This window comes from Arachis duranensis, chromosome 1 (assembly GCF_000817695.3).
Source record: "Arachis duranensis cultivar V14167 chromosome 1, aradu.V14167.gnm2.J7QH, whole genome shotgun sequence".
Classification (NCBI taxonomy): domain Eukaryota; kingdom Viridiplantae; phylum Streptophyta; class Magnoliopsida; order Fabales; family Fabaceae; genus Arachis; species Arachis duranensis.
Window position 1 is genome coordinate 102,666,524 of NC_029772.3, and position 11,444 is coordinate 102,677,967.

Genomic DNA, 11,444 nt, shown 5'->3' on the forward strand with positions numbered 1-11,444 from the left:
ATATTTTTAAATATAATTGATAATAAAAAAATAAATTTTAATGACGTTCTAATATTTTTTTTGTTGAAAGGAATATCTTTCTAAATTGATTAAAAAGAGAAAATAGTGGCATGGAGGAGGAAGCGACAAGTGGAGAGGAAAGTGGTTATAAGCGTGGCATGCAATGATGCAAAGGAAACTCAACGAAGACGCAGAGAAATGTGGAAGTGGAAGAATGTCCTTCAACACAGTTACACGTTCACGCGCTCACACACGCGCTCTTACTCCGCCATTCAGCGCTTCAGCTCAACTTCAACTGCAACTACTCCGATTGAATTCCGGTGGCGCTTCCTCCTCACTCGTTCTTCGTTTTCCTATTCAAGTCAACCACGGCCAGAAAACGGCGCCGTATCAGCTGCTAAGGATGATGATAAGTTCGAGCCAGTTACTGGATGGAACAAGCAACTCGTCAAGCTTAAGATTCTACTCGCCTTTCCCTGGGAGCGTGTCCAATACGGCTCCCTCTACTCCGTCAAGCTGCGCGGCCGGGTTCTCTCTCTAACGGCTCTAACCGTTTTCTCGTTTTTTGAGAAATAGTTTTTTTAGGCGCGTTTTTTTTTTATATTTTTCAGATAACGGAACAGCTGCAGAGTAGGTACTCTCGAGCACTGTCTCTGCCTCAGATTTGTGAAAATTTCTTCAAAGCAGCTTATGATCCTCGGATCGCCGGCATCTACCTCCGTATTGATCCTCTGAGCTGCGGCTGGGCTAAACTCGATGAAATTCGACGTCACATATTTGATTTCAGAAAATCAGGTAAACAAACGACAGTGCCAAGTAGATTTGCGTTACAATTATGGATCTCTGATGCGATGCAACTCAAGTTTATATTATATTGTGATTTTTTGAGTGTATATATATATATTGAGTGGTGTCGGTCTTTGCTACTTATGGTTATGGTTGGTAGGAAAATTTGTTGTGGCGTTTGTCCCTTCATGTCGAGAAAAGGAGTATTACCTTGCGTCTGCATGTGAAGAGATATATGCTCCTCCAAGTGCCTATGTTTCTTTGTATGGATTGGCCATTCAAGCACCTTTCTTCAGAGGTAAGTATCATATTGCTACATGCTTTTGAATTTTAAGTTTTTTTTATCAATATACTTAACCTAAAACTGATATATATATTTTTTCAGGTATTTTAGATAACCTAGGAATTGAGCCTCATTTGGAAAGGATTGGCAAATACAAATCAGGAGATAACCTTACTCATAGATCAATGACTGAAGAGAGTTCTGAGGTGCTGAACCAATTGCTTGACAATATCTATACAAATTGGCTGGATAAAGTGTCTTCTGCTAAAGGTGAATTTGCATTTGCATTTGATGTCATGTGTAGTTCGACCTTGGATCGATAAATCAACTTACGAGCTTTACATATTTCATACAGGGAAGAAAAGAGAAGATATTGAGAACTTCATAAATGAAGGTGTGTATGATGTGGACAGACTGAAGGAAAAGGGCTACATATCAGACGTAATCTATGAGGATGAGGTACTTAACTGCACTCTAGTGTAATATGTCAAATTACACCTTTCAGTACTGTCGTAAGTCGTGATTAATGAGAGAGTAAGATAGCATCTCTGATGGTTAGTTGTCTATAGAAATCTGAACGAAAGTAGTCAGAGCTTTGTGCTGCTCCTGTAGAATGTAGAGTATGTTGCTTTTATTTGCTTCTTCAATCAACTAATTTGTGGTTCCCACACTATTCATGTATGCTCGTTAACTTATATAGGTTGACAAATTGTTTTGAGAGATACAATCAAGGGGAGGTTAAAAGAATAAGAAACATTACATGTTTTGCAGATTATGGCCAAGTTAAGGAAGAGACTAGGAGTGAAAATTAATAAAAATCTACCTATGGTTGATTACAGGTAAAATATGTTTTCTAGTGCCTGAAAGAATGTACTCTAGTTTATATTGAATGTTTTTAATTCCTCATGGTATTAGAAATATCTCAACACCCATAACCTCATTAGAAATATGATACCATTTATATACATATATACCTCTATAGCTGTATCTAATGGATTTTCCCTCTCTAAAGTACGGAGATTTGAAGAATAAGAAGGATCACTAACTTCAAATATGTGTGGGTCAGAGTAAATAATCCAAGGGTGATTATACTCTCGTTTTCTTACTTTACAAATCTTCACGCCGCAAAAGAGCTAAATCCCTACCCAGTAGTTTTTCTTTTGTCAATGGTGTTCCTTTTATCTTCACTCCTTGCCCCCTGATTGGGGATTAACCCTGTGGCTGCATATCTCCCTGCCCTCTGGTTACATAAAATTACTTGAGATAACAGAATTACTTACTACTACATCAGTTTTTTTTTTTTGTTCACGACTGGGATATCCACCATTGAACACAGTGACTAATCCCTTGTTGGCTTGTAACTATTTTAACATTTTAACCTGGCTGTTAGACAAGCTTACGATCTTCTGAGGTCTGAGATTTTATGTAATGTTGACATTTTTTGTTTTAGTAGAATTCATATTTTCCCCAAGACAAGTGGAAAATTAGTTCTCATGTATTGAGAGTTGAGACACATTTATTTGTGTACAATACAGTTCTTATTAACTTGTCTCACTTACTATGGCTTCCTGTTTCCTATCAGACTTCTATTATGAATAATCAGACTGGCAAGCGACTCATTAACTGTATGAAATTGTAATTTGTTTCTTCAATTTAATGCAGAAAATACTCTTTAGTCAGGAAATGGACTCTTGGAGTATCTGGTGGTAAAGATTTGATAGCCATAATCAGAGCCACAGGGCTCATCCGCGGTGGTGATAGTTCATCAGGTGTTCGTTCCTCAGGTGTCATTGCAGAGAAGATCATTGAGAAGATTCGCAAAGTCAGAGGTATACTTGATTTTTTTTTATAAATTTACCTTTAAATTCCAAGCAGGACCGTCTCGAAATTAATATAATTCTTGTAATGCTATTAAGCTATTTACCTCAATTATGATAGTTTTCATGATTGTAGTATCATGGTTATCTCTGTTTGAGTAGAGTCTGTTATGTTAGTCGCAGTTTTCACTATAATGGCTTTTCGACGAGCTATTTGCCTGAGATTTGGCTGACTCGAAGACTATGAGGTATAAATTCAAAAAAAGTAAGGAAGTTACAAGAACGGGCCAAGGGATTACAAATAAAATTAATCGATGTGTAATTTTGACAGAGAGAGATCTGTCCACTAGAGGAAATCTAAGAGAACAAATAAACTCATGGCTTGTAGAGTTGTTCATGCTAGTGTTCCAAGATGTAAGCAGTGGGGAGCTGGGGGCATAATTCTGTTAAGTGTTTAAATAAACTGAAATCAAACTCATACATACTTTTAGACTATGAATCACGGACAATTCGCTGAGTTGTCGTGTCCGTGTGTGGGACAAATTTTGGACACAACATTCACCGACACTCGTCCGACACGCGTGTTTGCTATGTCTAACCGTATCTTAATAAAAAATAAAAAATTTTTCTCCGGACACACTTAGACACACGTGTCAGCATGTCCAGTTTTATTCTTAACATATATTTTTGAAATAAATTTAGATATAATATATATTATTATTTATTAAAACAAAAAAAAATTTAAATACTTGATATAATTAAAATAAGACATTAAAAATAATTAAAAAATTAATTTATATTTTAATATCAATAAAATGTCAAAATATCATTACAATTTATCTAAAAAATATTTATCAGTGTCCGTGCATCATAGCTTTTAGAACATTGGTTTTCATTATTCATCCATAATGCTGTTTGCCAAACCTTGAAATTTGACACTGTTACTATGCTTTATTTCATTTCACTTGTTGAATCGACACCATAGTTTGCACCAGTCATACTAACTTGCTTTTCTTCTCAGAATCAAAACAATTTAAGGCTGTGATTATCCGAATTGATAGTCCGGGAGGTGATGCTCTTGCTTCTGATATGTAAGTGCTGGTGAATTCCCATCCCAAAAAGGAACTGTGAATATGAAATTCAAGAAATGACTGGTCAGATACATCTAGGATGGGTCTGTAACATGGCATTAATGCTTTAGGGAAGCGTGTTTTACATTGATTTGTCCTTTATGTTAGCAGCAGCTGCTTCTTTATTGTGCATTAACATAGCTTCAATATAATGACAACAATAGTAACCATGTCTTGACGCTATATGGATCAAGTGAAGCCGTTGTTTTAGTTAAATTTGACATAAATCTGTTATATTTGTAGTGAATTTGATGCTGAGTTTTGGCGAGTTCTCTTTGTTCAGTTAATATATTTTAGTGTCATGATCTGCAGGATGTGGAGAGAAATCAGGCTTCTGGCAGCCTCAAAACCAGTCATTGCTTCAATGTCTGATATTGCAGCAAGTGGAGGGTACTACACGGCAATGGGAGCAAGGGCAATTGTTGCTGAAAGTCTTACCTTAACTGGTTCAATTGGAGTGGTTACAGGTGAGCTTGAGTGTCAGTTTGAGGATGGAGAAGGGATAATGTAGATTTATTACAAATCAACATACCTGTGCTGGTGTATGTAATTCAAATCAGCCGATCTCATCTATATCTGCATTAAATCCTTGATATTTGCTCACTTTTAAACATTTGTCCAGACACCAAGCTAAATTCGTCTATTATTTTGAGGTAGACTCATTAGGTATCACTAAATATTCCTTGCTGATTATAGTCATTGGGTATCTAGTTTTCCTTTTGTTGAAATTTCTCCCAACCAACCTTAGTAAGAGATATGCATGACTTCACAGAGAACTGATTTCTGTTAACTCTCCATTTTGAGGAAACTCTGATCAATAATTTTGTATACACAGTCTATATAGGATGAATTTGCATTCAAAGGATAACACATTTCCAATTACGAATATGCCCCAAGTACAGGTGCAAGATTGCCTCGTAATGCATTGACATGAGATGAAATAGATGTTATACATCATTACCATTTCATCATCAGTTTTACGTCAAAGGAAACTGAAGATGAGAAAAATGAAGTCATTTCAACTGTGGCATAAATGAGGGATTAAAATACAATTTAAAGTTATGAACTTGAGCTCTATATATTCTTGGATATTGTAATCTGTTATATTGATGGGATAAAATTTCTTTTTGTAGCAAAATTTAACCTGGGGAAATTGTATGAGATGATTGGCTTCAACAAAGAAATCATATCAAGGGGAAGATACGCTGAACTCCTTGCTGCTGAGCAGCGTTCTTTTCGGTAATAGTTTTTGTTCATATTAAGATCTTACTGTCTCTATCCTCTAGTATATACAAATATGATTATTTCTTTCTCTTTACCGTCCATTTTCTGGAGTACAGGCCACATGAAGCAGAGTTATTTGCAAAGTCTGCACAACGCATTTATAAACAGTTTCGTGACAAGGCAGCTCTTTCGCGATCAATGACAGTATGTTCTTGATAAGTTAATTTCATTCCTTTCTGTTCATCCTCATTGTTTATCTAAGTTACAAGCTTACAGCTACTATCCACTAGGTAGAAAAGATGGAAGAGGTTGCGCAGGGGAGGATTTGGATGGGCAAGGATGCAGCTTCACATGGTTTAGTTGATGCTGTCGGTGGCCTTTCTCAAGCCATTTCCATAGCTAAATCAATGGCCAATATACCTAACGACAGACAGGTTGGTTTGTGAATACCTTTATTTTAGCAGTTAGAATGTTGTGTTCTTAGAATTTCATGTTCCTCATGGTTGTTATGCATGAGCCATATGGCAGGTTACTGTTGTGGAGCTCTCAAGACCCACCCCTTCTCTACCCGAGATTTTGAGAAGTCTAGGTGGTTCTATCGTTGAGGTAGACACAACGTTAAAGGAATTGTCACAGGACTCGACATTTTCTAATGGAGTTCAAGCGCGGATGGATGGAATCATTGAATCATGTTTCAGAAATTCGGACATCTAAACCTCAACTGCATTTTGCCATTCATGAAAAATTGCCTGAATTCCTTGTAGCCACGATAATTCTTACCAATGGTTTTCCTTCTTTTTTTTTTTTTCAAATAAAGTTTTCATTCAGTTTGCCGTTTACACTGGAAATGTAAGCATATAGGGGTCAATAAACATGAGAGATTCTTAGGTTCATCCCAGGTGATAGAATTTCACTCTCTATCACTGAATATGTTACCTTCTAAGATTCGCATTCCATAGAAATGAACCGAAGCTATTTTATATGTTGACTAGTGCACTTTTTCTCTCTTTTTTCGGTTTGGGAGAGGTCAAGTTAGTATAAAACAGAGAGAACTGCAATATTCACTCTAAGCAAAGTCTTGCCCCTAGTACAGTACAGTATCTAATTAAAAAACAAATTACAGGACATTAGTTTTGAGCTCGGACTCTCGGAGCTACTAACAAAGTATCCCTATTATTTAAGTTCATAATTTTCTTCCAAGCTAGATTTCTTGAATTGCATCACTGAAATTGACCACAAAAGTTCAATGAATTACCAAAGATATTAATATAAATAACAAAATAGGTGTTCTTGTAGACTAAATGTGTACCTCTCTACCTCACAACCTTTGGATCAGAAATGTTATGCTCCAGAGCTAGCAATTGTTTGAGTCGAAGGCTTGGAGAGGAAGCCGCCAGGGATGTGTTGAGGTTGGTCAGTAGCATGTCCAACAGGAACTAACAAGTCAGAGAGGGCTACTTTAAGAGAAGAAACCTTCTCTTTAAGTTGAGCATTCTGTTGGTTACATTCCAAGAAGTAAATGATTTTTTGGGACAGCTGATGGTTCAAAGTCTGAAGATGCTCAACATGGTACTGAAGGACTTCGATCTGTTGCTTCTTTCGCATCCGTGACCTGCGAGCCAACTCCCTGTTGGAGAACATCCTCTTTTTCTTTCGGTCATCAAGGACAGCCTTTGCTTCGTCGGAATTGTTGTTTCTGTTGGATGGTGTGTTTGTTGGGGAGGACTTATGAACAGGGATATGAATTGGATTGTTGCTATTATTAACAGGAAGCTGAAGTTGGGAGTAGCACAAAGGAAGATGATCTAAACCATGAGAAGGATCCAAATGTTTCAAAGCATGGTGGTCTTCTCCAAATTCCATGTTTGAGAAGCTTGAGGTCAACATAGGTTTCTGGTTTTGGGAAGGATAGTGCAGATAGTGTGGTAAGGTAACATAAGGTATTCCAGAATGGACTTGCTCGGCATCATCGCCTTCCATATCACCAATTTTCATGAGGATGAAGAAACAGTCATAGACACAGATAGAGAGATAGAGAAAGCAGAAGGAAATAGGCTTAGATGTTATATAGATGAGATACTTAATGCAAGAGCAAAAGTAGATAAAAGTTTTATTGGCATTGAATGTCTGCTGATGCATTTTTGGATATGTCTAGTGCCGTATATCATCTTGGTTCTACATACTTGGAAAGTTAAGAAAGCAAATATGATCAAGATTAATAACAAAATAATGGTTAGATAATCAATGTTCTACAAATGGTTTGGTAATAATTGACATTGAGATACAAGAAAACTTAAAATTGAGATGGTTTACTAGCTGGGAGGGCACTAAAAGAAACTCTGACAAAGTATGCCTAAAAACAAGGTAGAAAGTAACAATTTCAGTAACACTACAAAACCAAAGCCATATATGAGTGCATAGCCGCATACCTAATTCAGAAAAAATGCTGGCTCTGTGACAATGTTTCTGCAATTCTCTTTCAATATTTAATCATGATTATGGAATTCTACCCAAAGATAAATGAGAATGTGCTATAAATACACTTCGAGTTAACTTGTATTCAACCCAAAACCAAACTGAAGCAAAAAATTTACTTAACCCCAGAGATTTAATTGAACCACTGATATTTAAGGATATAATACAAAAATGAAAATGCTATCCAGAGTAATTTCAGGTTCTATATTAAGCAACATGACAGATATTAAGGGGAAGGGAAGGCAAGTAATTTGCATTCCTGGCAATGTCTTCTAAGGATTCTTCGTCATAAAGTACCATTTTTGCATGGTGGGCTATGACAGTGAGATAATAACTTGCATGCATTAAATTTAATATGCCAAAGGTTATACATTTAATTTGCCTTGCCTTTTCAATAGGTGCTTTCTTCAACATAGTACTGATGTTAACAATGATTCTAATAACGGGTATGATAAGGAATCTCATCCAAAGTAAATTCACTAGCACTTCACTTGAAAATAATGAACTGAATCAATTTTTAGGGTAGGTAGCAGTAACTCTAATCATTTAGTCTTGTTCTCTTGTGTGATACAGAATCTACAGAACAAGGAAGCATTGTAGGGTTGTAAATGAAGGCAAGGCTTAAATATGTCCTAGGGTTACACAAGTTAATAGAGTCAAAGACAACATTATCTGCGATACACATGAAAAAGCTGCAAAATGCGCCACATTTGAAAAAGAATAGTTTGTGAAACAAAGGAAAAGCATAACTGAATCTCCAAGGCTTTCAACTAACTAACTAAATCGTGCACAACTGCAACCATACACACCATTCTAACATTGCAGTGTAGGCACTCTACTAAGAAAGTGATATATCTCTATGTTTTATGTTCTTTAAAGTGTTTCTACCTCTGAAAATTGTTAGGACTAAGAGACCTTTCTTACCATTCATTACCTTCTCCAAGACTCACTTACCACTGCTGTCAACCCTTGTTATCTTTTTTCCAGAATATTAGATTTCAAGCAACTCCAACAAGAATGTAAACTTAGCATTAAGGACGCCACATAACTGATATCTGCTTGTCAAAATTTACTACCATGGCAACAGTCCTAAAAAACACACCAATCAGAAAAAGGACTTGCAATACATATAAAGCAACTCAAAAGAACAAAACAGAAAAGAAACAGAGAGCTTAAAACATTCCAAAGAAAAAGTTGGTCAATGCCAGAATCGACATAAATAAGTGAAATTCCTGAATCATGATCACAGAAAAGCTTCCCCCATTCTCTTCCAAGATTGGTAGAGAACTCTCACAGTTACAACTTGCAACCAATTAGAGCTTTTCAGTCACTCAACTTATATATCAAAGAGGATGATCTTGCTCGCACTTCACATTGTTCTAACATGCATATGAAGAAGAATTCCACAGAACAGAAATCAACAAGCATCTAAAAATTCAGCGAAAAAATAAATAAATAAATAAATAATCGTTACAATCATTTACATTTTGGAAAGTTGATTAATTTCTATAATGTATCCATGGTACAATTAGAAGGGTAGTGAGTAAACATTCTTATAATCAAAACCTCAAACCTCCATTGTGAAAATCAGAACAAAATTACCAGCACATGTCCAAAAATATAAAAAAAAATAATATATACCCTTAACCTAAAATTCTCATCAAACTCTGGAGGCGAATCTGATCCATTTTCATCAAGCAATGATCAAATCCTCTGGCCAGATCTGTGCAGCCTCCTACGTTCATAATCAGCATCATCAGTGGGGAACTCATGGCGGCAGACGGGGCAAGTGTTCCTAATCCCCAACCATGGCAGAATGCAGTCACCATGATAACGATGGGAACAAGGCAACACCTTTACACTCTCCCCAACACAAAACTCATCCTTGCAAACAGCACAGAGCGCATTGTTCCCTTCCACGTCATCCTTTGTTACCACCACTGACGGCAGGCTCCGGACGACGGAAGCCGAAGCCGGAGGCCTACCGTTCAATGGATTATCATTATCGGCGAATTGGCCAAACATCATTTCATACTCTGCAGTGTAAATATAATCATCGTGATCACCAAAATAGGGTTCGGAATCGTGATCCAAATCCGGGCTCGTGATTGTGTCCAAATTGTTTGCATTCAGAAGCACTTCCCATTCCAAATTCTCCATTCCTCCAACCCTAAAAACGTTAACCTCTTCTTCTTCGGCTTCTTCGATTCCGGTGATCGGCGAAACGGACACCGAGCCGGATCTATCGTCTTCGACGGTGAGCATGCTTAGAACTTCCCTCTCGTCGACCCTTCCATCAACCTCCTCCCACTCGAAATCGTCGTTGTTCTCTCTGTTATCTTCCAACTGCAGCGAGTCCCAGCACAGAGGAATACTCGAAACGTCGTCGTTTTCGTCGTGCAAAGTGTACTCTTCGTCGGAATGCACGCAGATTCGGAGAACGCCGTTGTCTTCTTCCTCGTCGGAGTCCGATCCGAACCCTAGGAGGCTCACGCAGTTCTCGAACGCCGCCGCGTCGCCGGATTCGGACCCCGAAACCCTCCTCCCGAAGAAGAAATCGTCATCGTCGACGACAACGACACCACCGGCGGAAGAATCCCCTCCAGCGGCATTGGCGCGGTGGTGGGAGTCCCTGTCAGAAGGGAACCCTAAATCAAGGGTAAAAGCGTCCATTTCAATCCCAAAATCGCTGCTCCCGAAAACGGCGTCGTTTAAAGGGTGTCCCATGACCTGTGACTGCTCAACACGCTGCTGGAATAAATCCATAACGAAATTGACCTGATTCTCTCGGTCGAGAATGGAGGACGAACCAGATTGGGGAAAGTGGTGGTGGCGATGGTGGTGGTGGTGGTGGTGGTGGTTGTTATGCGGTTGTTGGGGGAATTCGGGATCGGAGGCGTAGAAATCGAAATCGTGAGGAGACCAGTAGGGTGGTAGGGTTAGCGTTTGGTGAGGGTCGTCGTCGTGTTCAGGGTGGTGATGGTGGAGAAGGTACGTTACATCTGCCATTGATGGATCGAAAAACTTGAAGAGTGCTAAAAAGTTTTCTTTTTTTTTTTGTGTGTGTGAAGAAGGAAAAACTGTGGGTTGTGTTTGTATTGTGGTGAAGGTGAAGGTGAAGTGACGGAAGTGCCCCTTTATTCTTTTTTTATTTTTTATCTTTGATCTTTGGTGTATGAGGGGAAGAACACCTTTTATTGCTCTCTTTACGCACACGTTCCAAAAATAGTATTCCTATTTTTTCCTTAAAATATGCTTTCGTTTATTAAAGTTTGACTCAGATCTAACAGCAAAAGTTTGTTCCATTCTAACATTCATAATCATATCATGATTATACCAATTTTGTTTGCCATATGATATATGTAACGATTTTTTTAAATATTTTCCAAGAGGTGGGAGAATTTTCTTGCCCATACTAGGATATTAAGATTTATTCCCTGCCAAAATTTTAATTATTTTACTTAAAAAAAGTTTAATTTTAATACATTTGTAAAGATATTTGTTTAGTTATCTAATTAAATTTTACATTTAAATGACATTTTAAATACTAGATTTAAAAGTTAGTTATTGTTGCTAATATGGTAATATAAGAATTGTTTTTTTTTTAAATACAAATTTTACATATTGTTAAGAATGTGGATAAGAATTTTTTTTTAGTAAAAATAATCCGAATTATAAGCAAACTTTAAGTTTCCTATTTTCATCATAACAATTTGATTGATATGGTCT

The 11,444-nt window shown here is 37.3% G+C and overlaps 3 protein-coding genes across 4 annotated transcripts; 1 reads left to right on the forward strand and 2 right to left on the reverse strand.

The window, feature by feature from the left end:
• The first annotated feature begins 155 nt into the window (after positions 1-155).
• Positions 156-6,247, forward strand: LOC107469056 (serine protease SPPA, chloroplastic). Of its 2 annotated transcripts, XM_016088451.3 has the most exons (13): positions 158-528; positions 612-795; positions 947-1,084; positions 1,172-1,339; positions 1,425-1,528; positions 1,841-1,908; positions 2,732-2,898; positions 3,908-3,977; positions 4,329-4,483; positions 5,150-5,255; positions 5,357-5,444; positions 5,531-5,674; positions 5,769-6,247. In XM_016088451.3, exons 1-13 carry the CDS (start codon positions 199-201, stop codon positions 5,952-5,954), a joined length of 1,908 nt encoding a protein of 635 aa, XP_015943937.1. In that variant the 5' UTR covers positions 158-198; the 3' UTR covers positions 5,955-6,247. The 2 variants fall into 2 exon arrangements, with proteins under 2 accessions (XP_020984038.1, XP_015943937.1); XM_021128379.2 differs by lacking the exon at positions 5,769-6,247 and having other exon boundaries at positions 156-528; positions 5,517-5,633.
• A 334-nt stretch (positions 6,248-6,581) lies between these two features.
• LOC127740668 (bZIP transcription factor 53-like) lies at positions 6,582-7,220 on the reverse strand. The gene has a single exon (XM_052252029.1). It carries the CDS (start codon positions 7,218-7,220, stop codon positions 6,582-6,584), a length of 639 nt encoding a protein of 212 aa, XP_052107989.1.
• Positions 7,221-9,150: 1,930 nt separating this feature from the next.
• Positions 9,151-10,872, reverse strand: LOC107469048 (E3 ubiquitin-protein ligase CIP8-like). Its single transcript, XM_016088443.3, has one exon. It carries the CDS (start codon positions 10,722-10,724, stop codon positions 9,420-9,422), a length of 1,305 nt encoding a protein of 434 aa, XP_015943929.1. The 5' UTR covers positions 10,725-10,872; the 3' UTR covers positions 9,151-9,419.
• Positions 10,873-11,444: the final 572 nt, after the last annotated feature.